General features: G+C 39.5%; 1 protein-coding gene across 12 annotated transcripts in view; it reads left to right on the top strand.

Annotated features, from left to right (window-relative positions):
* EPB41L2 (erythrocyte membrane protein band 4.1 like 2) overlaps positions 1 to 26,747 on the top strand; it is a 214,776-nt gene that overhangs the window by 84,599 nt on the left and 103,430 nt on the right. For 11 of the 12 annotated variants that reach the window (XM_082668532.1, XM_082668529.1, XM_082668528.1 and 8 more), the window contains 2 exons: positions 18,037 to 18,500; positions 19,201 to 19,413. In XM_082668532.1, the coding sequence (XP_082524658.1) occupies positions 18,051 to 18,500; positions 19,201 to 19,413 (663 nt within the window). In that variant the 5' untranslated portion in view covers positions 18,037 to 18,050. Of the gene's footprint in view, positions 1 to 2,438; positions 2,522 to 18,036; positions 18,501 to 19,200; positions 19,414 to 26,747 lie in introns of those variants that run through there. The other variant, XM_082668534.1, reaches the window with a different exon arrangement.

Genomic DNA, 26,747 nt, shown 5'->3' with positions numbered 1-26,747 from the left:
TTCAGTAACTTCTCTGCCAGTAACCCACTGAGTAACCTTATTTATAAGTTATTTCACTTCTTTGGGTTTAATTTACTCATTTGGAAAGCAAGGGTGTTGAAATTGAGGTAATGCAGCATTGGTGGAAAAGTGCATTGGCTTTGGAAGGTAACTATGCTCCCCACTATACCACCAGCGCCACTAGTAGGCTTTGAGGCAGACCAAATTGGTATAAATTCTGGCTCTCCCACTTATTGGGTGTATGAGTTTGGAAACTCATTTAAATTCTCTGGGTTCTCTTTTATCCACTGTATTAATGGTTTGTTCTTTTTCCAAAACATAGTGCCACAGAACTCACCTTCTGTCTTAATTCTCTTAACCTTTGTTCAAACAATGAGATTCTGATGTCTTATGGGCAGGATTGAAGCCAGCAGAAGACCTTGAGCAGTAGCATTGGGTTCTATAATTAAGAAAGTAGCTGCCTTAGTCAGCTTGGGCTTCCATAACAAAAGGCCATATATTCTCTTGCTTAAACAGCAAGTCTGTTTCTCATGCTTCTGGCGGCTGGAGGTCCAAGATCAAAGTACCAGCTTGGTCATTTTCTGGTGAGGACCCCCTTCTTGGCTTGTAGGTGGTTGCCTGATCTCTGTGTCCTCACATGGCGAGATGAGAGAGAGCGAGAGAGAACGAGCAAGCTGTCTGGTGTCCCTTCTTAGGCGACTAATTCCATCACGATGACTCTACCCTTATGACCTCATCTAAATCTAATTATCTCTCAAAGGTCCCATCTCCAGCTACTATCACTTTGAGGGTTAGTGCTTCAATGCATGAATTTTGGGGGGATGCAGTTCAGTCGATGGAAGTAGGGGAGTTAGGAAGGCAGGAGGCACAGGGGTGATGAGAGATGCCTGGGACAGATTGTAGAGATCTACCGATGTCAGCTTCACTGGATCCAGTGCTCATGTCAGTAGTTCTGAGACTTCTGCATTCTATGGAGCAATACATTTTAGAAAAAGGTTTGGAGCCAGTATTTTTCCAAGTAAGCATATTGAAGTAAATCTGCCATTCTACTGCGGTTTTTATTGAAAAAATACAGCATTTAAACAATGTAGGAGGAATACAGTCTGAATAAAAGATGCTTTGAATTGAATAAAATTGGCTCTACTAAAAAACTCACCAAATTGCCCTTTTGTGAACCAGTGAAAACTTTGTGGTGGGTGGATAGTGAAGTTTACTTCCATTATATAGAATGTCTTTTTTTTTTAATTTAAGTTTTATGTTTGTTCATTTTGACAGAGGTTAGTCTCTTCAGAGCTGCTACTGAAACATATTTTCATTAAGTTCCTGTAAAGCAAACCTTACCTTTTCTCTGGGAGCGACACCTTGTTTATTTAAGTATCTAATGTGTTTTGTTGGTAATAAAAAACATCTTTCTTTTTTTTTTTTTTAAGACTATGGTAGGTTAATGTGAACATATAATACTCATTGACTTAAGAATTGCTTGTTAGGGGAGCAGTGTGGTACAGTAGCAGGGTCAAGTTATACAAATGCATACGTGGATCCAGCCATAAAGGGTCTGACTATCTTGGTCCTGATTTGTTAACGTAAATATCTATTCTGGGGGAAAAAACAAGCAGAATTTAAATTGCGGAAATGTAAAGGGGGGTGTGTGTTGGTATTGTAGAATAAAGGAAGATAGGTTGTTTTTCAGATCTCTCTGACCTGAATCTTAAATTATTTTCCTTTAGTGACTTTAAGTTTTTGCTTCCATATGTAGTTGTATTATGACAAATGGATGTAGGATTACCTTTTGTATCCATCATTGCTCAGTTTAGGATGACAGTATAATAATAAGACAGGGCTTTATCAACTTTGTAACTATATGATGATACCTATAAATCTAGATTAAAATGAGCCTCCATTTAAATACTGTGTGAGTGAATAAGCAAATTCTTTTACAAATGAATCAAAATCCAGTTTTCAAGATTTAAAAATGAAATATCTATATATTTGAGTGGTTTTTCAATACCAAAATGTATATATCAGTTTATAAATAAAGCTGATTAGACTATATGTGGTACACATGTATCAGTACTTTTGGTGTCTATTTATGGGTGGATTAAAACGACACGAAATAAAAACAAAGTTGAGGGGTGCAAACCCAAAGCAATGTAAACATGATACAAAAAAATGAGGAAAGAATTCCTAGCAGTAGTAGAATAGTAAGCAATTATAATCATAGGATTACAATTGTACCGTTAAAACTATTCTTTATGTAAAATGTTCTTCCTTTAGTGGGTAGAACCGGCAGCAGGAGGATGACTGTTTCTTTGACCCATGTGGATTTTCTAGCTGAGGAATGAAGTAACTTGGAACCTAGCTGGGCTTTTCTACTGAGCATGCCCTTTTCCAGCAGGGTCTGGCCTGGGTGGGGCCGGTCTTGCTCATTAAGCTGTTGGAAGCTGGATTTCCATCAGCTTTCGAGTCTTCTAATGACAGGGAACAGCAGACAACGGGCTCGATGTACTTTTTTAAAAGCTGAGTATGTATTTGAAGGGGGAGATTTTTAGGAAATTTCTGTTGTAGCAGTTAGGTTTGGTGATACATGCTTGTTTGTTTTTGCTTTTGAAGAAAGTTTGCCTTTGGGACTATCAGTATCGAGGAGACTGAAAATTTGGATAATACTAATGTACAGAGTAGATGGAATCTGATTATGTGTACTATCTGGCAAGGGAATATATTCAGTTATATTTGAACCAAGCACTGTGAAACGTACGTATGTACTTTTAGACCATTTATTTGCAAAATTCAAATGTTGAATTTTGTTAGGTTATCTTTAACATAATTGCTTTTTTAGGTTTGACCTATGAGAATAATGAAGCCAGCTGGTTTTATATATTTGCCCTGCTGTTTCACAATTGATTTGTTCAGTGGTACAGTACACTATATGAAAGTTAATTATTCCTAAAGCACAGTGAGGACTATATGTAAGGTTAATAGTGTACAGTTATTTTTTTTTAACATGTTAAAGGATGATAGATTTCAATTTAATTAGCATGAAGATGAAGCATTTTATAAATTAACTCCTTTGATTAAAAAAATGTATTGTGGCTAGCAGAGATTTGAATTTGTTTTTAGAATCTGCAGATGAGTGGCCATTAAGAACTATCAAGAATTGTATATTGTTTTAATGCTGTCACAGCCTAAGTAAATATTAATTGAATAACAGGTATCAACATCTTTTACTGAATATTTAATCTGTTGTCACATTGAAGAAATGTGAAAACTCACCGTGTTGCCCAGATTCAAGCATCCAGACTTAGAAAAAATCGTCTTCATGCTTTTTCTTGATATACTTTACCAGTCTAACAACCTTCCTTCAAAAAGAACCTTGCTTTGATGCTGCTTTCTAACAAAGTGAAAAGCAGTACTACTGTGATGGCCAGATGACCTCTGTAAGTTCCTTCTTTATTGTTGACACTGCAGGGAATGTTTTTATAAGACTGAGGTAATTACCTAGTATTTTTTTGGGGGGTGCATGTATCCTTGTGAAGTTTAAGTTTTCTATTTTTAGGTTCAACAAAGAATTGTCTTTTCAAATTATTGGCAACTCGGGTGAGGGAATAGATGACTGTGGAGTTGATGCTGATGATCTGGACAGCCATTCATAGGACCCGCACCTCCCCTGTGGACCATCTCCTTTGGAATGTTCCATTGCACGTTGTATGGTATATTGATGACCTATAGTTTAACGTCATAGCTGGATCACAAAGTTGGAAAGGGAAATTTTAAACTTTGACATTTTGTTGGCTTGAAATTTTTGGTGGATTCCAAGGGTTGAATGCCTGGCATATTCTCTAGCAGACTCCTCCACCAAGTCACGTTTACAGATGTTGAATTTTGAGAATCTTACCTCCAAAGAAACAAATATATTTAGCCAAAGTAAAAACTTGTCCTGGCCAGCCCCACCTAAAAAGTAGTTATTTGAAGCTTTTGCTGAGTAGTTTTGAACTAAACCAATGCTCACAGTAGAACTACTTGGGGGAAAAAAGTTTTTAAGCATTCCAAATGGCATGTCTGTAATTCCATTGTAGTTACAACTTTTCCCGCCTGGTGAAAGTTGCTTTTATCATACCAGGCTTGTAGGGTCCACATGCTAACAGTCTACGGCACCTTCTGCTGACCAACTGGAGGACTGGCGTCAACACTGGGATCTGCTTACCTAAGCGAGAAAAATCGTTCAGTTTATAGTCTCATATTTTAAAAATACATGCTATGCGTTGACATAACTCTTTGGCAGTGCTGTAAATATTGTAAAATGGCAGAAGAGCTAATGACCAAAACTTAAAAAGTGAATTCTATATTTGACAAGGTTTAGATATTTACGCCTGTCAACTGCAGCATTCCAAAGCTTATGGAGAAGAGGATTTGAAAGCGCGAGATCAGTGTAGGCTCCAGCCTGGTGGCCTTGTCATAGTGTGGGGAGTTGATTGAGTCTGACAGGCTTTTGTCTTATGACCTATTAAACTGCAGCGTCTGCAGCCTGTGCATTTATCCTGTGCAGTTAACCTTGGTGGATTTGTCGTTAGCTTATTTGGGAAAAGCCTGCCGAACCGCTGTCATTTTTTTAGCTAAAGAATTTAGAGTTCGATTCATAGAAAAATGGTATTAGACTGGTTGTAGATTACCACTTAATACTAAGTGAGTTTACCGATGGGGCTGAGTAGGAATCCCATGCAGAAGGTAGTTGTGGGATGAGCTCAGACAAAGTATACTCCCTGGTATCTGTAACCACCAGGAGGGAATTTTGGTGGTGTTTTTGCTCTGTTTTGAGCCTGGTTATGACATTATCAGAAGAAACTGCACATAAGTGTATTTTTCTTCTCTCTAGAATGTTCTATCTAATGATGGTGGTCCAAAGAAATGCTCACTGAACACTAGAAACATCACAAAAGACATCGAGAAGCCACCGGATGCATAACAACAGTGCACTGGGAACATGCAGTTACTCATCTGCACAGAAGATTCCCCCCTTCATGGGCGCAGAGGAGCAGATGGTGGCCAGGGGAGGGGTGTAGACAGGAAACATGACATCCTTGCGCTGGTCAAGCCAATTTTATTCCTGCCTTTCCCTATAAGTGAGGAAACTGCTGACCAAGATTGGAGATGTTTGTGTGTGACCAGCTTAGGAATTTAGTAAGAATCTTCCCATTCTGTTTTACTTTCCTTTGAAAACATTTCCTCAACTTGCAGAGATACCTGTTTCCAAGTTCCCTGTTCCAACTCCTCCAGCAGAGAATTTAGGAATAATCTTTTTGGCCTACCTGCATAGGCACCAGTATTGTTCGCAAAAGACAGCTTTTTGTTTTAACTCCACGCTGAGGAGAAGGATAAAAAGCTAGCAAGGTTTCCTAAGGAGCTATTAGGAAAAGCTATAAGTTGTATTTTTAATAGATACTTGATATACTTCTTAAAAGGTGTCTGGCTGCTCTAAAAGCTTAGGTTTTGAGCTTGTCCCACTTTGGAGAGCAGTCTGTACAGGGTAAGAGGTGGGTTTGTGAAGTATGCTGAATCGGAGGTTAGCAGAAATCGGTTTCTTTGAGGATATAGAGATAATCTTAAACATCATATGCCAGGAAATGAGTTTCATTTTAGGTTATCTTAATGCTGCTGCTAAGCTGGAATAGACTGGAAGGCTTTTGCACCCAGACTGTTCTGAGGCCAGAACTATGTGACAGGGCAAGGTGACACCGTCACTTGTGGCAGTGTGGCATTCGGGTTGTCTCCAAGGAAGCCGACCACTTGTGCTGGGTTCACTTAATGCGTAAGATATTTTAATGCGTAAGTATTGCCTTCCTACTAAAGTGTTTATGGGCTTCAGTTTGTGCAGACTTCTGCTCAGTGAAAACTTTGTCTCCGTATCTGCTCCTTTGTATCTCATCTACCCAGGGTCAACCGCCATTCCCCATAATCCCTGCTATTTTCTGTATGCATATACAGGCAAACATGTGCATGTGGGTTCACATATTTACACCTCCCACACGCTTTGCTTTCAACCCACAAGGTGTGGCATATCATATGTGCCATCTGAATCTTGCTTTCTATGCTTAACATGGTAACTTGGAGATACTTCTATAACGGGAGTGGAAACCTTCCTCTTTTTAATTCTTTATAGCTGCACAGTATTCTGTCGTATGAATTTAGCATAATGTCACCTATTGATGGACATTGATCTTTTGCTGTTACAGGCAGTGTTAGAGTGAATCATCCGTACATAATTTTACTCTTCTACTGGTAGCTCTCTGAGAATGCCTCTGTTGCCATAGTCTTGATCAATGATTACATAACTGAGCTTTTGGATTTTTCCATTCTGAATTTTTAGCTTGTATTTATTTTACTATGGGTGTGGTAAGCATCTTCTCATGGGTTCATGTGTCCCTTGTATTTCTTTTCTTCCTGTTAACTCTGTACTCATCCAGTAGCCACTTTTTTCCCTATTGCGGGGGGTTGGTCAGCCTAGCCGACTTAATTTGTTTTGGAGTTTTTGATGTTGAGGGAATTTATAATCAGTACTATTTTATTTGGCTTTTTATTCAAATTACTTAAGTTTTGCTAGAGAGCAAACATGTTTCTAGCAAATACAATTGAGAGTGAGAATTAAGTGCTCCTTAAAAATTATGATGCCTGTTTGTATTTTATGAGTGTTTAACCAAGCTTTCCCATGTGTGACTTCCTGAAGAGATGACAGTGGTAGTTTTAAAGAAAACCATGTCAGCTTTTCAAAACTAATTTCGAAATCTAAATTACCAAAATTTCTGAATTAGTGACAAGTGGTTTAAATATATGTTAATGCTAATATTGGTACCTCTGTCCCCCACTAGGCTGGGAGTGGGCTTCTTTCATCTGTATTGCTGATCTCTGGTACCTAGGCTATGAAAGTCCTCAGAAAACATTTGTTTTGAAAGAAGGGGCTTAGATAGTGATATAACCCACATCCTGAAAGTGGGTAAAACTTATCAGGGGCTCAATTAGAACATGTCGCTTAGGATTGTAAACTACCAAATGGTAGTAATAGCTTATTGATTTTTGTTTTTCAGCAAGTAATGAACTGTAAGGCATTATGCTAGGTGCTGGTTGTAGAACAGTGAAGTTGTTTGGGGTTGGTGGCAGGATTGCCTGAAGTCTCTGGAGCTGGCTGGCCTGGGTCTGGGTCCTGCCTCTTCCATTTATCGGTTGTGTAGCTCTGCTCATGTTATTTATCCTCCTTTTACCTTCTTCATCTGCAACGTGGGAGTAATTTTAGTTCCTACCTCAGAGGGTTGTGAATTAAAGGAATTGCGACACGCAGAGTCTCTGGAATACCGCTCAACTGATAGCTCATATTATCATTATTTATTGTTATTTCTGTCCTTACTGTTGATTCTACCATTAGTGAAGAAACAAATACAGTCCCTTCTTTTATAGAATCCCTATATGATGACAGTGGCCGGCCATTTATTATGAATTTATTATGTGCCGGGCACTTTATGTGTAGCATCTCATTTAATCCTTAGGGTCACCGGGCAGGTATGTATTAATATCCCTGTTTCACTTATGAGGAAGATGAGACTCAGTGACGCTAAATAACTTGTCCGTGGTTACGTGGCTAGTATGAAACAGAGCTGGAATTCTAATCCTGGTCTGTTTAGTTCCCAGACTTCATCTCCAAATCATCATGTTATTTTATCCAAAGATTAGTTCGTTTCGCACACAAAGAATGTAGCTCCAGCTCTGGCCTTTACAAAAATCAGGGCCCCATTTGAGAGAAGGAATTTGAGCAAATGCAGTTCATCAGTAATTCTGACCATACAACTCAGTGTGCGTAGTTGATTAATGAAGAGCCAGCAGTGTTCTGGATGTCTCTGTCACTTGGTGAGAGTGTGCTGTCACAGTGCCCCATATGACAAGGTTTATATGCATTTTGATTATGAGAATGATGTGCAGTATTGTGACCCTTGACGATTTATGCACAGCCTCTGGTATACTGAGCTCCAGGGAAGGGCAGCTCTTCCTAGGATGACCTAGCTGCTTGTGGAGGAGACTGCCTGGCACACATTTCTTTCTTGACTTGATGAGAACAGCAGGGGCTTGCTATTAACAAATAATATTGTTAGCAATTATCTTGGGTGTTATTTGACTTGGACATTGTAGAGAATAATGCCTTGGTTTTCTTTTTTTTAAAATTTTTACTTATTTTTGGCTGTGTTGGGTCTTCGTTGCTGCGCGCGGGCTTTCTCTAGCTGTGGTGAGCGGGGGCTACTCTTCATTGCGGTGCGAGGGTTCTTGGGTGTGCGGGCTTCAGTAGTTGTGGCACACTGGCTCAGTAGTTGTGGCTTGTGGGCTCTAGAGCACAGGCTCAGTAGTTGTGGCGCATGGGCTTAGTTGCTCTGCGGCATGTGGGATCTTCCCAGACCAGGGCTCAAACCCACGTCCTCCTGAATTGGCAGGCGGATTCTTAACCACTGCGCCACCAGCGAAGCCCTGCCTTGGTTTTCATATACCCTCCTCTCCAATATATGAAGGAGGGGAACCTTACACTTTGAACTCTAAGATAGTTTAGTTTGTTTCATTTTTATTTAGAGTTGTTAGGATGAAGAATTAATGGTTTATCTCACTAACATTAACTCAAATACTAAGTTTTTAAAAATGGAGCATCTGAAAAAAGTGGAACATTTCGACAACCATGGCTCTCAGGCGTGAGGGCCGTAAAACGCAGTGGGGAGTAATAATTAACTGAGATGGTTCTGCATGTGCTCCCAGTTTCTTAGGGCTTATTTTCTAATGCTTACTCAGGTTACACAGAGGCTAATAGTGGCTGCAAGTAACCGCACCCCCGGCTTAATCGTTTAAACCGTAGGGGAGTATGTTATCTCACATAACAGGAAGCTCAAACGCTGGACCTGGCCACGTGTAGCACGCGCAGTGGGCTGGTCCTCTTCTCTGTGACCCTCTCGCCAATGCCCTCTACTATATGTTACTTTGTCTTTAGACCTTCCCGTCTCATGGATTATTCAAGATGGTAACAGCCTTTCTAGGAATCATGTATACAGTCTTCAGAAGAAGAAGAGGGTCTCTTTTTAGAAGGAGGAATCTTTCCCCAGGAGCCCCCACCAGCAGACCTTTTACCTGTCTTTTTGGCAAAGGGAAGGGGAACTACCATGATTGCCCTAGACCAGCAGACCATTACCTTGTGGCCTGACCTGGAGTCAGCCTCCACTGGCACGCAGCGGGAAAAGCGAGAAAAGCTGAACAAAATTTGAGTTCTGTTAAAAAGTAGAAAGGTTGGAGGAAAATTCATGCTCTGAATGTAACCCGATCCTGCCTAGACTTGAATTAGTAAAGGGCTACAGTTTCGTATCTTTTGTATATGTGGTTTTAATTTAAACCAGATGTTTGCTTATATCTTTATAGAAATAGTTCTGTCTCTCTTATAGGTCCTTTACCCTTTAAAGAAACCAAACAAGCGATATAATGTGTTATTAAGGTAACTAGGGTGGGCAGCATTGAATTATGTAAAAAGTAACTCTTGTTTATCCTCACCATATAGATAATTTAAACTAACATAACAGCCCCTTTGGAATGTAGTTGTACTTATTTGGATATGGGATATAGTATTTTCTAGACCTTTTGACACTTAAGAAAAATAAACCTACAAGGGAGAGGAATTACTTGCAGTCAGCTCTCAGCCTGCCTGTTTTTGTTATTCCTTCTCCCTCTCCAGATATTTCTTTTTCCTGTTTCCTCCCTTTCCTCCTCCTCCTTTTCCCTCCTTCGCTTTTCTTTTTTTTTTTTGCGGTACGCGGGCCTCTCACTGTTGTTGTGGCCTCTCCCGTTGCGGAGCACAGGCTCCGGACGCGCAGGCTCAGCGGCCGTGGCTCACGGGCCCAGCCGCTCCGCGGCACGTGGGATCCTCCCGGACCGGGGCGCGAACCCGTGTCCCCTGCATGGGCAGGCGGACTCTCAACCACTGCGCCACCAGGGAAGCCCCCCTCCTTCCCTTTTTAAAAACATGTTGGCTGTTATTTGAGAAGCATCACTCTTATTACTTCCTAAGCAGAGTTAGGTGGTTGCTGAATCATTCCTTTCTTGGGGTTGCTGTTTTGTTTCTCTCACAGCGCTTTAAGGGAAGGTCGTGGGGCTATTAAAAGCCCTTTTCTTGGGTTACAGTCTGTTTGGGGAGATGAACATAAGCAAGTGATCGTAGGTATCAGAAAGTGGCTCACCATATCCTCTGCCCGGTCACACGACGGATAAAAACAGGATTTGTCAGAGTGGAAAATGACCGAATTGGAACTGTGTACACGTTGCCAGTATTTTTTAAGTTTAATTGTTATTTGTCACACAATTTTGTTCCTGCCTCAAAACTCAAAGGAAAGCCTCTCTCCATACCTGCATTTTCAAGTTTAGAAATGCGTATTTCCCCCTTTTGTAAATCTTCAGTCCCCTAACGAATGGATTGAGCTCTGTTGATAGAAATCAAAGACCTCCTGTTGCTTGTGATCTCAGCAGAGGATGGGAGCCACTCAGCTGGCAGCAGCACCTACCCTGTTCAGGGATTTTATTCACAGTGAGGTCTCTTAGAGTAGCACTGGTTCTCTCAAGGTTTTAAGGAAACATCTGGACCCAATAATTAGCATGAACTTCTTGCTTGAAGTTCTTTGTATGAGTGTGTAGAGTTGTGCGCTCTGATTAAGGGCTAGCGCTTTCCAGCAGCACAATGTTACAGGGTAGGTGGTTTAAGCTAGTGGTAGTGACAGCACCTTGGAACTTACCTCCTTTTTTAAGCATCAGAAAAAAGAATAGTTTCTCATAACACAGCTCCATACCTGAACAGTGCTGATTCTCTACTGACGATGGTTTTCTGCTTGGTTGTGTGTTAAATGATGCATGCTTTTTTCTCACGGAGCTGTTACAATAATGAACACTTTTGTCAATCCGGATGGAGCATGCCAACATGGTAATTGTGTTAAAAACCACATGACTGTCTAATGGGCTGGCTGTTCACAGCAGTGTTCTTTTTGGTTGCTGATAAGTAGAGAGGTCTTTACTTAGTATGTTATATAACGATACTAACGATGAATTTTAGATTTGTAATTAAAGCTTAGTGGAATGAGCATGAGCATTGCTTGAGTTTGGGAAACTGTAGTTCTTTCTGTTTTTGGCTTTGCCCACCTGGCTTTGTGATCTCAGGCAAATCTCTTAGTCTTTCTGAGTCTCAGTTTCCGTGTTGTTAAGATAAAATGAGGGTATTAGGCCAGATGATCTCACAATACTCATTCAGTAAATATCTTTCTGGTACCCCTTATGTGCCAGTCTAGATGCTGGGAACATAGCAGTGAAAAAAAGAGAAAGACTCTGAGATCCCAGCCCTCAGGGGGCTTTCATTTTAGTAGAGGGCTTGTGTTCCGCTGCAGGAGTTTCCATTTTAGTGGGCAGTGGTATTTAAAGGCTTATCCACATTGGAAACTCTGAGCGCTACAGGCATGATAATTATGGTAAACTGATGTGCTATAATCATGTTTTCTTGATGGTGGTAATTTGTTCAAGAAACCATTTTGTCAACAAAGAAGATGGTGTTTAGGTTTGATTTAAACACTGTTGATCTCTTGAAACTATTTTAAGAATGTACTTATTTACATAAATTGTATCTACCCTTATTGTTGAATATTTACAATCCAATTAGCCATTTCCATTGTATTTTATCTTGTAATTTCCCTTTGCATGGACAGCACTGCTCAGCTCTAAAGTTCATAAAACTTAAAAGTCTTGCAAGTACAGTTGTGGTTGAGGAGGACTGCCTTGTGAGACTCAGTGGTGTGGTGTGGTTTACCTGTGCTCTTTGTGTCTGTAGTAGCACCTTGTCTTTTTTTTTTTTTTAATTTTATTTATTTATTTTTGGCTGTGTTGGGTCTTCGTTGCTGCGTGCGGGGGCTACTCTTCCTTGCAGTGCGTGGGCTTCTCATTGTGGTGGCGTCTCTTGTTGCGGAGCACGGGCTCTAGGCACGTGGGCTTCAGTAGTTGTGGCACGTGGGCTTCAGTAGTTGTGGCATGTGGGCTTCAGTAGTTGTGGCACACGAGCTCAGTAGTTGTGGCTCATGGGCTCTAGAGTGCAGGCTCAGTAGTTGTGGCTCACGGGGTTAGTTGCTCCGCGGCATGTGGGATCTTCCCAGACCAGGGCTCGAACCTGTGTCCCCTGCATTGGCAGGCAGATTCTTAACCACTGTGCCACCAGGGAAGCCCTTGTCTTTGGTTTTGATCCATCAGCCCAGTTGTGATTACATGGCCAGGTAATAACCTTTAAATATGATTTTCTTGGTGGTGGGAACTCATTGGTATATTTCTTATTTGGGGGAGGGGCAGGGCTAATTATAGCAAATCACGGAATAGATTCATGTTGTTCTGTAGTCGTTTTGACAGACTGGCGTGAATCTTCTTTGAGGACTAAGCCAAGGGCTCTGGTTGATTCCTTGTTTCATACACAGTGGAGTTGTGACTGCGTTACAAAGCACAGGTGTGCACAGCTGTGTGGTCCTCCATTCAGTGGCCTTGGGCAAGTCACTTAACTTCTACTCTTTCATTTATTACCGCAAAGTGGGACTAATACCTACCCTGTAGGATGTTGTGAGGAGCAGAAATCCTAAGCGTGATGTCTGACCCAGTAAGCAGTGAGTGATAGAGCTTAGGATGAAAATGCAGATATTAATGCTTTTAACATAATAGTGGGAACTTTAGTTTTATATTTCATGGCTTCTGAAATGTTTTGACCCAAAATCAGCTTTAGTTGATCAGTCTCCAGATTGTTTCTCACAGCCAAAGTAATTAGAGAGCTGCCAGTTATCTTGGTTAGCTCAGACAAGTGTGAGGCATTTTTGCTTTAATTTTACCAGGGTATTGATTCAGCTCTCAAAATGCAATTAGAGAATATGTGCTGAAAGTCAACTTTGGTCATTTCATGATCAATGTAAATAATATTTTCCACTTAATTGGTACCTGTAAAATGGTACCTTAAAGAAGGAAAAAAGATTTTCTGTGCAATATGGAGCCGGTTCAAGTACTCTTGAGGGTCTTACTGGAAGACATGATTTTGAACTTCAAGTGCATAAGAATAAGATGTAAGATTGGACATGTGTATGTTATAGGTACGTAACTGTTTACTCTTCTGTAGCATTGCCCTCAAGGACATTACTGTCCCCTGATCTCCCTGTCTCACTGTGTATTTCTTCTCACCCTTATGCCTTTTCCCTCTGCCTGGCCCTTAACTGTTGGTGGTTATAAGGGTTCTCTTCAGGGCCCTCTAAGCTCGAACTATACTTTTTTTCTAGGTGGCGTCAATGTCACTTGTGCTTTTAGCTATCACTCATGTGATGACAACTCCCAAATCTGTATCTCTAGTGCGTATTTGGTCTCCTTTTAAGATCTGTGTGTCAAGTGGCCGCAGACTTCTCAGTCGCAGTGAACTAAAAATCAAGTTTAATTGTGTCAACCAGACCTTCTTTTCCTCGGGTTCCCTATTTCTATGATGGTTCTACCATCACCCAGGCTCTCATAACCTGGGACTTTTCCTGGACTCTTTCTTCTCTTTGACTTGCTATTTTCAGTTAGACACCACGTCATGTCCAGTCTTTGTCTTTACCATTTGATTCATTTCTTATCCTATACCTCACTGCTTCCTCCAGGGTACAGACCATTATCTTATCATGCCTGGATTATAGCACCAGCCTCCTGGATGCCTTTCTGTTTCATTCTTTTCTCTCATCCTGTACTTTACAGCAAGGTCGGGCTATCCCAAATGTGAATTGGATTACTTTACTCCTCTACTTAAAGTGCTTATATGACTTCTCATTGCCTTTAAATCAACCTCCAGACCTTTCTTAGCGTGACATGTAAAACCTTTTGTGTTCTGGCTCCTGTCTACTTCTCCTACTTCATCATCAGCAATTCACTGTCCTCCTTCCCTCACATCCCCACTCACAAGCCCCCACTTGGCTTGTACAGTGTTTTGTTTTTCAGTACTTGTAGTTTCCTACAGGAGGAATATCCTCGTGTTTCTACACCCTTGCCTATGCCTGGCACGTGCTTCCCATTTTGATTCTCTTGCCTGAATAATGAATACTTATTATTTTAAAGCAACTCAGATGTCAGCTTTTGCAGAAAGGCTTGCCTAATGACTCTCTTCTCCTAATCCACGTTAAGGGTTTATGCTGCGCTTTTTAAGCAGCATGCTCTTCATTTATCTATACCCCGACTCTGCTAGCTCCTTAAGGTAGTCTTTTATTCATGTGCCTAGGACTTGGCATATTGTAGGGGCCCATTAAATATAGGCTGACTGACTGAATGAATGTTTTTATGCTTGCCTATTACAAGTATGGAACAATTTAAAAGTTACTATTTTTTAATTGAGATATCACCCCTTTAAAGTTTACAGTTCAGTGGTTTTGAGTATATTCACAAGGCTGTTCAACCATCGCCGCTGTCAAATTCCAGAATATTTTCATCACCCCCAAAAGAAACCCTGTACCCATTAACAGTTGCTCCCATTCTCGCCTCCTTCCAGCCCTTTGCAACCACTAATCTACTTCTTGTCTCTGTGGATTTGCCTTTTCTGGAAATTTTATACAAATGGCCTTTTGTATCTGGCTTTTCCTTAGCATAATGTTTTCAAGGTTCAGTAGTCTCCCTTTTCAAGACTACTTAATTTTCTGTTGTATGGATGTATCACATTTTGTTTGTCCATCCTTTAGTTGGTGGGCATTTGGATTGTTTACATTTTTTGACTGTTATAAATAATGCTGTTAGAAACGTTCATTTACAAGTTTTGTGGTAAACATACGTTTTCATTTCTCTTGGGTATATACCTAGGAGTGGAATTGCTGGGTCATGCAGTAACTTTATGTTTAATTTTTTGAGGAACTGCCAAACTGCTTTTCAGAGTGGCTGTACCATTTTACATTCTTGCCAGCAATGTTCCAAAATTTCCAATAACCTCACCAGTACTTGTTACTGTCTGCCTTTGATTATAGCCATACTAGCGGATGTGAAGTGGTATCTCATAGTGGTTTTGATTTACATTTCCCTAATGACTAATAATGTTCAGCATCATTTCAGGTTCTTATTGGTCACTTTTTCTTTGGAGAAATTCTACTCAAATCCTTTGCCCATCAAGAAAATTTCTTTTTTTGGTCTTTATTGTTGAGTTGTAAGAGTTCTTTTTATATTCTGGATACGGGACTCCTCAGATATATGATTTGCAAAAGACGGTGAATAATATTTTAAGAAACAAGTATAGTACTGATATATGCTACAACATGGATGAACCTTGAAAATGTTATGCTAAGAGAAAATGCCACAAGTTGTATGATTCCATTTATTTGAAATGTCAAATAGGCAAATCTATACAGACTGAAAGTAGTTTAGTGATTTCCATGGGCTGCAGGAAGGAGAGGCTGGAGAGTAACTATTAATGGTACAGTGTTTCTTTTGGGGATGATGAAAGTGTTCTAGGATTAAACAGTGGTGATGGTTGCACAACCTTTTGAATATGCTTAGAATCACTAACTGTACAGTTTAAAAGGGTGAATTTTATGGAATGTGAATTATATGTCAAATCTTTAAAAAGAAAAATCAAGTGTATTTTATTTTTTGAACTTTTCAAGTTTGTACCACTTTTGAAGATAGCTGTGAAATTTCCCATTAGTCAGGGTGCCAGGCCTTTGAGTATTTTTATCCTTGGCAAGAGAGGAGACAGTGTGCTGTGTCTGCTGTCCCTGCCTATAGTTTTTTTTTTTTTTGCGGCACGCAGGCCTCTCACTGTTGTGGCTTCTCCCGTTGCGGAGCACAGGCTCCGGATGCGCAGGCCCAGCGGCCATGGCTCACGGGCCTAGCCGCTCCGCGGCATGTGGGATCTTCCCGGACCGGGGCACGAACCCGTGTCCCCTGCATGGGCAGGTGGACTCTCAACCACAGCGCCACCAGGGAAGCCCTATTGTTTTTTATTAAAATTTTTTTTTCATTTTTTAATTGAAGTATAGTTGATGTACAATATTATGTAAGTTACAGGTGTACAACATAGTGAGTCACAATTTTTAAAGGTTATATTCCATTAATAATTATTATAAAATACTGGCGATATTCCCTGTGTTGTACAGTATATCCTTGTAGTTTACTTATTTTATGCATAGTAGTTTGTACTTCTTAATCCCTTACCCCTATCCTGCCCCTCCTCCTTTCCTTGTCCCCACTGGTAACCACTGGTTTGTTTGCTATATCGATGAGTCTCTTACTTTTTTGTTATATTCACTGATCTGTTTTATTTTTTAGATTTCACATATAAGTGATATCATACAGTATTTATCTTTTTCTGTCTGACTTATTTCACTCAATACCCTCCAAATCCATCCATGTTGTTGCACATGACAAAATTTCATTCGTTTTTATGGCTGAGGAGTATTCCATTGTAGATATACACTGCATCTTCTGTATCCATTCTTCTGTTGATGGACACTTAGGTTGCTTCCACATCTTGGCAATTGGAAATAATGCTGCAGTGAACATTGGGGTGCATGTATCTTTTCAAATTGGTGTTTTGCTTTTTGGGGATATATGCCCAGGAGTGGAATTGCTGGATCGTATGGTAGTTCTACTTTTAGATTTTTGAGAAACCTCTCTACTGTTTTCCACAGTGGCTGCACTAATTTCCATTCCCACCAGCAGTGTACGAGAGTTCCCTTTTCTCCACATGCTCGTTAGCATTCGTCATTTGTGTTCTTTTTGAAGATAGCCATTCTCACGGGTGTGAGGTGATATTTCATTGTGTTTTTAATTTTATTTCTCCGATTAACGATGTTGAGCATCTTTTCAAGTGCCTGCCTGTTGTTTTTTTATGTCAGTGGTGCTACTGTTCTTCTAAACTCCCTCTTTGCTTGTGTAAAATTTAGACAGCCAGATACTTTGAGATTTAATTTCAATTTTGTTTTCATTAGTTATGATAGGATTGATTATTAGATGCATTTCCCCCCCACCCCTATGATGTCTTCATTTGGTTCAGTTTGGGACCCTTAGATACTTTTCTTATAATCACATATACTAGGAAAACTGTCTATGAGGTTGGGTGGGATGGAGGTTTGGAGTTTTGATTATAGTTTTAGTGCCTTTCTTAGAAGACTAATTTTTGCATTAGAATAGTGATGGTGAATTATGGGATTTAATATTGGAACAAAAAAGAAGATATTTTTGTTCCAGATTTAGTTATCTCGCAGTTAAGCCCCCAACGCTTAAAATTCATTTTTATAATAACATATAATAACATTTTAAAAAGTTTTGGTTTTTTTTTTTTTTGTGGTACGTGGGCCTCTCACCGCTGTGGCCTCTCCCGCTGCGGAGCACATGCTCCGGACGCGCAGGCTCAGCGGCCATGGCTCACAGGCCCAGCCGCTCCACGGCACGCGGGATCCTCCCGGACCGGGGCACGAACCCGCGTCCCCTGCATCGGCAGGCGGACTCCCAACCACTGCACCACCAGGGAAGCCCAAAAGTTTTGGTTTTAATGTGTGAAATTGCAGTGAAATGTGTCTCAGAATTTTCTAGCATTATCAGTAACATTTTCATATTGTAGAATAAGGAATACCAAGTATAGAGAAAAGTAATTTTCCTGAAAAAATCGAATTTTCCTGAAAAAGTTGAATTTTTGGGGTGAATTATTGTTTATAGCTAGGTGAAATCAAACAAAAGGAATCTTTCTAGAGCTTTTGATGTTTTGAAGTTTTCTCTGTACAGAATCGGAGAGTTAATTCTATTGTGGTGCTAGTTTTGGTTCTTTGATTCTGATAGAGAATTATAAACTTTAAGGGAAGCAGTCTCCTTTGTCTCTTGTGCTTCTGAACCTTCTTTTTCTAAATTTGTTTCCTCCCTGTCATCTTTCTGCCATTCCCCTTCCCACTCTTCCTTACCCTGCCCCTTGCCTCCAAACTAAAACTGGGAGAGTTTGTAAAATAACCTTTGGTGATTTTGTTTTGTTTATAGAATAAGCTGTGACCATGACTACTGAAGTGGGCTCCGCATCTGAAGTGAAGAAAGAATCTGACCAGTTAGGAGCAGATGCGACCAAGGAGAAACTGAAAGAAGTAGCAGAAAATCAGCAGAATCAGTCATCTGATCCCGAGGAGGAAAAAGGTTCCCAGCCACCTCCTCCAGCTGAAAGCCAAAGTAGTCCACGCCGCCAGAAGAAAGAGAAAGATCCATCTGAGAGCAGGGGGATTTCTCGATTCATACCCCCGTGGCTTAAGAAACAAAAGTCCTATAACTTAGTAGTGGCCAAAGACGGAGGAGATAAAAAAGAGCCTACCCAAGCTGCTGGGGAAGAGCAGATTTTAGATAAGGAGGAATCTCTTCCTGAAGAAGAAAGGCAGGCCAAGGGTGATGCTGAAGAAACAGCCCAGAGAAAACAACAGGAGATCAAGGTCGACGTCAAGGAAGAGAAACCTGTGGTGAGCAGTCTGGAGACACAAAGTGTGTTTGAGAAGTGATTGGAAGTGAAAGCATTGATGGAGTAACCATGTTAACAAAAAGGATTTGTTTTGAATCATTTTCAGTGATCTTATATTAAGATACTGCTTTGGCTTACTGTATCTGGAATATGGGTCTTAGAGGGTCTACCACAGCCCTCTCCTGTTATTCCTTTTAAAACTTTCAAAATAATAAAGCAAAAAAAAAAAAAATCCCCTGTATATGCAGATCAGGGGTTAGACAGGTACTCTCAGAATCCTTCTACCTCTCCTTTTAAATAGTATGCACTTTTGTATCTGATTTGTTTAGGGATTCAGTGGATAGGAAGAAGTAGATTTGTGTGTGTGTGCCTTTTGGTCGCCTGATGAAGCCTAGGTTTTGCCATGGTATGAAATTGTAATTAGAAATAGTATTTGACATGGTATTTAAATTGTGGTTGCTGGGACGTAGTTTCTTTTACTCATTTAATGCTGACGTTGCCAAATTGGCAAAATGAGAAAATTGGAGGTGGACTGGGGGAAAGAAAATGTAGGAAAATACCCCTTCTGGCAAAGTTTTTGAAGTCTTTTAGGCTCGCAGTGTTTATAACAATCACAGTTCTTACTTAAGATTTTCCTTTTCTGTGTGTTGCCTTCTGCAAATGGTCACCTTTAGTATGAACTTAATTTTTTTCCTCCACAGCCTGTTGAAGAAGTAAGTAAAGAGAGAGAAGAGGAGAAGGTAAAGGAAATACAGGAGGACAAATCAGATGAAGCAGCAAAAAGGGAGACAAAGGAAGTTCAGACCAATGAGCTAAAAGCAGAGAAGGCCTCTCAGAAAGCCACCAAGAAGACCAGAACTGTTCAGTGCAAAGTGACCCTCCTAGGTGGCACCGAGTACAGCTGTGACCTGGAGGTGAGACTGGGAGCTGGTAGGAGAACTATCTTGATGTGTGGAATGACAGTAAAAGTATCGTCTGCCCTCATTTGTGGCCTGGCACAGTGAATAGATTTTGTGTTCCTATAAGATAGTTTGTCGCAATTCTGCATTAAAAAAAAAGCAAAACAAGAAAACATAGAAGAGGGTCATCCTTTCCATTAGAAACGATAGTTCCTGACCCTTAAGGGTAAGCAGGGCCGATGTTCTGCCAGGCTGCACTGGTCATGTGTATTGGCTGGTGTCTGTTGTGGATGGGCATTAAATAGTTTGAATATTACCCATGGCCATAAGTGTTTCACTTGAGGAGAAACATTGCACTAGGTTGAAATTTCAGAGTAATGAAATTTCAGCAGTTTAATCCCAAGTGTTTTCATCCCGAGACAGATAATGATTTAAAATCTAGCTTATTTAATTTAGTTTCATTTAATTAAAAAACACTCTTGATTTGCAAAGCATATAATTGATTAGCACCGATGCTGACCAAAGCCAATGTAATTTTTTAAAAGCATTTAATGCCTTATTTTATGACAATCAAAAGAGCCTGTTGCTTTTCATAGCTAAATTACTTTATTTACATGACGTATACTAATAGCTAATGTTTACTGAAGAACTGTGTGAAGAACTTTGAATGAGTTACGTCGTGTAATATTTATAAGACTCTGTATGAGGTAGGTATTATTATGGGTATTCCCATTGTAAAATGAGGGAATGTAAGGCTTTAAAGAGGTTAAATAACTTGCCCAAAGTTTCCCAGCTAATTAGTGGTTGAACCAGGATTCCAACCCCAGCAGTTTAACTGTGGAGGTCGTGAACCTGACTGCTGAACTACTAAGATGACTGCTTCATGGTCCTTAACGTTTACCTTTGTATCAGTTATGTAGAACTTAATTTTACTCATTTAGTTACAGTTGTTCTGCTATGTTAGTTGTTTTGAGAAAAGGAGTACAAAAGATGATTAAAAATCCTTAAAGCTCTCAGAGAGAGAGAATAATACTGTATATCTCTCAGTAGTAGGGGTAGGGACAACAAGGAAACAGTAGAACCGTGTTCTGAACCTGACTCAGTTACATTGTTTTTGATCACATGTCCCTCATTTTTCCTATCCTAGAAGTTAGGATAGAAGTTAGGAAGTCTAGATTTTGAGAATAAACTTGTTGATAACTTGTTATGTGACCTTGAGTCACTTACTCAACCTCTGTGGGTCAAACTGAGGCCCAGAAATTGACCTTATCTTTAGAATATAGGATTACTTAGATAATCTTGAAGGCCCCTGTCATCTATCACCAAAGCTCATGGTTGACCAATGTGCTTTATGGTTTAAATCTATTTTTGTTCTCTGTCATTTAAAAAAAGTCATGATATTTTAAAAAATACAAATATATAAAAATAATAGGAGAGCTGTATATTTATCATTAAAATTTTAACCAGATGTCACCATTTAGCCGTGTGTTTTAGATATTTTTTAAAAGAAATAAAGCATTAAAGATATTGCTAGAGTCTTATTCCCCTCTCTCCTCTTTCTCTGCATTTGTCTTTTTATCACGTGTAAATCTACTTTATTGATTTTAACTGCCGTATAGTATTCCTTTGAATGACTAACCCATTTTATCTATTCCCCTGCTGAGGCACAATTTCTTTTATATAGTATAACAGTCAGTGCTTCAGTGAACATTATTATGTATGTTTCTTTATCTACTTGTGCAAGAGTTTCTGCAGGGGAGACACCTAGGAAGGGAATTGCTAGGTTGCTAAGATGCTGCTTTACTTCTTTAGTTTTCCCAGATGTTGGCAAAGCGGTCTCCAAAGTGGTTGTGACAATTTAAATTCCAACCAGCAACCACTGTTAGGTTTTTCCACATTGTCATCAGCACTTTTTGTTATTAGAATTATTAATTTTGACCTATCATAATGGTGTGAAATATCGTCTCAAAATTTTAATTAGCATTTATTTGGTCACTGTCAACTTTTACTAGGTTATACAATAAAGACAACAATAGCAATAACAAACAACCTCCAAATCTTCTGGACTTAAAATAACAATGGTTTATTCCTTGCTCATGTTATATGCCCTCGGTGGGTTGGCTGTGGGCTCTGTTCCATGTCTTCTTGAGTTTTGGACCAAGATTAAAGGTGTATGCTCCACCTGGGAAATGTTGGTCTCACAATAGAGGGGAAAGAGAACATGGCAGAACCATACCTGTGGCTCTTGAATCTTCTGCTTGGAAGTAGTAGGTACCACTTGCACTTTCATCTCATTAACCAAGCAAGTCCTGTGGTTAAGGTTGATGACAGTAGGTGGGCAAGTATGATCCTGTCACAGGAAGAGCATGGTAAATAATTGAAACCATGGAAATAATCCTATAATTTACAACTCAGGAGACTGAGCATCATTTCATAAGTTTTGTTTAGGTTTCTAAGACTGCTCTAGGATTTTTAAAACTAGGCATTCTTTCTCAGATTAAGGATATGCTTTTCTTAGTTTCTAAGACTAGACTAGAAAGTTTCATGAATACGTGGTGAAAGACATGAATAGGTAGTGAATCTTATCTGATGTATTTTCTGCATCAACTGAGAGGATCATATGTTTTTGTAATCTATTAATGTTGTAATTTACATTGTTTTCTAGCATGAAGCCGTCTTTGAATTCCTAATATAAATACTACTTGTTCATGATGATTTGACATTGATTTTGTATTTTTAATTTAGGGTTTTTGCATAAATTGCCTTTAATTTTCTTTTATCAAATTATCTTCATCAGATGTTGTTATCTGGGTTATATACTAATCTCATAAAGTTGCTTCCCTTTAGTATTCTCTGGAAAAATTTGCGTAAATTAGGGATTTAACTGTTCTTTGGAGATCTGGTAAAACTTGCCTTTAAAACTGTCTTGGAGGGACTTCCCTGGCAGTCCAGTGGTTAAGACTCCACGCTTCCACTGCAAGGGACACGGGTTCGATCCCTGGTCAGGGAACTAAGATCCCGCATGCCCCACAGCATGGCCAAATTAAAAAAAACAAAACGAACAAACAAAAAACTGTCTTGGGAAGAATATTGTTGGGAGGTGTTCTTTTTTTCTTTAAATCATGGGTTTGATTTTCCAATAGGCTGTTTCTGGTTTTCCTTGAATAAGTTTCAGTAATTCGTATTTTTAGTGGAACTGCCCATTTCATCTAACTTGACAAATCTGTTGGTATGAAGTTGTTCGTAGTGTTCTCATCTTGTATCTTTGATTTTGATTCATTTTTAATTTCTTGTGTTATTTGTGCTTTTTTCATCATTCTTGCTATAGAGTTAACCGTTTTAACCTTTCAAAGAAGCAGCTTGGTTTTATTTGTTTCTTTTCTGTTTTGTAACATTTTGTTCTTTATTTTATCCTTGAGTTTATTCTGTTTTTTCCCCCAGTTTCTTGAGTTGAATATTTGGAAAAAAATGTATGCTTTATGCTTTCATGGCTCTAATTTTCCTTTCAGGTACCTCTTGTTGAATGCATAAGTTTTGAAATACTGTACTTTTAGTTGCCATTCAGTTTTTCATATTTTCTCATTCCATTATGGTTCAACTTAAATTGGTTGGAGAAGCAGAGGAGTCTTTATTTCAATGACTGTATTAATTTACAGGTTGTCTTTTCAGCTAGTAAGTGATTAGTTAATATACCATTATAAGAATGAACTTTTGAGGGTAATAGATACATTTGAAATAAGTTTGTAGCATATAAGTGTTGTGTAAACTTTTTTTTTCCTGTCAAGTACAAAGCAGAACAAAATTTGAGTAGACTTAAGTGATGTGACCGCACAGCAGATTTTATGCACCTGGAAACCTAGGCAGTGACTGTATATTTTGACCAGAGGCTGTAGTTCATCAGTGTCACAATAGTTGTTACAATGCAGGCATTATAAGTGGTATTTCCTCTTTTGATTAATTTCTCTTTTATCCAGTTCTCCTTCCTATCTAGGTTCTTTGAGTTCTTAGTATCATTAGAACGGATCTGATACTGATCACACTGCTGCTACTTCCTCATCAGGAGCAGAGCCCAAAGAACAGCCATCACGTGGTTTGAGCACGCTCTCGTTTCCCAGTTCCAGTACTGACCTTAGGCAGATGGGGTGATGTGCTGATGCTGCTTAGCTGTCGTTCTGTAGCTCTGTACCGGAAACGGGTGTCTGAGGGCTACTTGGGGGGAAGTATGTTGTGGGAAACTGTGACTATAAATGAAGTTGCAAGTACTTAAGGAAGTGAATACAGTGTGGGAAATAAATACTTTTACTTTATTTGGTTTGGGGAGATTAGATTTGTTTCCAGCTGTTCACTGTCATTAAAGATGATGATTGTGTCTTTCATGGCTTTTTAGAGGCCTATAGTTATTGCTTCTGTTTTTCTTTCTGTATGTACATGTATCTAATTTTCAATTAGATTTTTAGATTGTAGCATGCCCACTGAAGAGGGCCTAAATGCCTTCACTTAGGGCACCTACAACAGTAGAGGGAAGCATGGCCTGCCTGTACAGGAGGTCTTGAGGAGTTGGAACAGCCTGACTTAATAGGGACCTTGTAGAGTAGGATGAAGTTCTACAAGGCGAGAAATGCCAGGATAAGATGATTAAAACTGATCGATAGAGCAAAAAGGAGCTGGAAGAAATGGACCAGAGGTTGTAAAGTTATTAGTATAAAAGACCTAGCAAAGTCAAGAATGCTATTCGATATTAGAACATGGCTGCAGTAATTTAAGGGGGACTTTTTTTATCCACTGCCTTGGTTACGCTACACACCAGTGGTCTTTATAGATATGGTTTTATCGATGTGATTAGAGCATTGGGAAAGTTAGGCAGATTCCTGTTTTTGTTATCTGTCAGTACCTTTGGACAACAAAAATACCCTTTTTATACCATTTAATGTCAGTATTACTGTATTAACTGAATAATTTTTTTAAAATCAAGAAACATAATTCTTGGGGATATTTTTGTTTATTTGGTGTCTTAATATCATCTCTGCTTCACAGATTATTCCCTTAAAATAGATAGATCGATCTCCATATATCCTTTTTTATCCTCCTTCCAGCCCCCTGCCCTTTCCTGGCTCTCTGTTTCTACATTCTTTCTCCCGTGGGCCATCTGAACCTATTCTCAAACCTCAGGAATTAAGTGGAGAAAACTGCCCAGGGAGCCATGGCAACATTGTTTTCAAAAACTGTTATCTTTGAAGTCTGCATTCTTTTGAAGAGAGTATATGTTAATACTAAGTGCATAAAAAATGCTTCACACACATAGTATTTATGAGCATAAATATTGGATAATGGTGCATTTTTGGAGAATGATTTTAGTTAAGTACAAAAACAATATGGAAATAGCTTGACTTTAATTAATGTTATTTCTGGCTTATGTGACAATAGGCTTATTACTAAGCCATGCATTAATTTTGACGCAAGGCCGAGTCTCTTGTGCATTTGTTCCAAATCTTTGCATGAAGTATTTTTTCATTAAAGTTAGTAAAAATTACAATTTACATTTGTATACTAGTCTGTCATCTCGATAATAAAGTGAGATCTCAGATATTTTTTGGAAAAAAAAATCTTTACTTTGAAGATTATTGTTTTCTTTTTCTTTTTTTTTTTTTTGCGGTACGCGGGCCTCTCAGCGTTGTGGCCTCTCCCGTTGCAGAGCACAGGCTCTGGATGCACAGGCGCAGTGGCCATGACTCACGGGCCCAGCTGCTCTGTGGCATGTGGGATCTTCCCGGACTGGGGCACGAACCCGTGTCCCCTGCATCGGCAGGCGAACTCTCAACCACTGCGCCACCAGGGAAGCCCAAGATTATTGTTTTTAATGAAGAAAATTTATAATTTCTACTCTCTGATATGTCTATTTTTATCTCATTGAGATATGCAATGGTATGTGACAAGCCCCTTTGGTACCAGAATTTAATGGTAAAGAATTTTCGGGAGTCTCCTGGATTTTGCATGCTTGTTCCAGGGACTCTGCTATAGGAGGACTCTTGTGATATTGCCACTGAAGTCATTTACATACTCCATGTGTTAAAACAGCAGGGCTCCTTCCTCTAAGGAAAAATACAGTAAGATTTAGTTGATGCCATGGATATAAAGTCAGGAGATCTGTGTTTACTTTTCTTTTGACTCTTTGGATGTCTTGGGGAAGTCACTTCCTCTTTTCTTCTATTCTCAGATTGCAAAGTAAGAATGAAAATATTTGCTTCCTCTATTTCTAGGATTGAGCTGGCTTTACTACAGCTGATAAGTCTGTATATATATTTTTAAAGTCTGAAAATAAATGTGAAAGTCCCTGTAAGACTTCGGAAGCATGAGTGAATGTGCATTCTGAGTTAGAGTTGCTCACATTTTCCTCTGGCATCTGAAAGTTTTTCCCACGTGTTGATTTTGTCTGAGAATTGAGGGCATTGTTCCTGCCCACACAGGAATGTCAGTGCCATTTTTTCTCAGTGCTATGAATAAGGCTGTCAGAATGTAGGCGCTCTTCGTCAGTGTTCTGTTGATAAAACTATTTATCAGGCAGTAGAATGTGTCAAGGTCTTCTTGCCTTTCTTGTGCAGAGTACTGGCCTCAGAAATCCAATTTGTTATCATTGCTTTTGAGGGTTTTATTTACTTACTTGATTGTTTATGTCTACTGTCACCCTCCAAGGCTGTTCTTTTAGACTTCTATATAATCGACCCTTACTAGGTTTACGAGTTAAATAGTTTTAACTGTCTACATCTTGTAGGGGATCTGGAAGTTGTGGCCCTCTAAACTCCTGCAAAATAGCGTTAGATTTAAATATGATTTAAATAGAACTGTGAACAATTCAATTGGCATATATTATATGCCATTTAAAATTCCAGTGACATAGGTCCAGATGGAATGTCTCTGGTTAACTGTCCATTTATCCCTTAAGCTCAAAAAGGAGTTTAAGGTGATAATTCTATCCAATAACGTAATTTTTATTTAGTAAATGGGAAAAGGTTGCCATGCCATGTGAGTAGTTGAATACTTTGGTCCAGCTTGAAGAACATGAAGGGTTCACAGGAGCAGAGCAGACTCATTAGCTGGGCATTCAGGACGCTGTTGCATATGACCTCAGGAGGTCTTTTGATCTATTACTATAGGATTTTCTGTGTTTTCCCTTGCCAGCCAAATTGGTCTTCTAAGAAGGCACTGAATTGTCTGGCCTTTCTTCCCTCAAGTTTCTGATCAGATCATCTCTGCCATTTCAGTTTCCCCGTCCACACAATTCCCCCCAATCTTCTAATGTCCAGCTTAAATCCAGCTGTCCGGATGTTTTTTCTTCCTCGGAACTTGTTTTC

Source organism: Grampus griseus (genome assembly GCF_964374135.1).
Source record: "Grampus griseus genome assembly, chromosome: 13".
Classification (NCBI taxonomy): Eukaryota; Metazoa; Chordata; class Mammalia; order Artiodactyla; family Delphinidae; genus Grampus; species Grampus griseus.
Note: the sequence above shows the minus strand (reverse complement) of the source record. Positions and strands in the feature narration are given on the sequence as shown.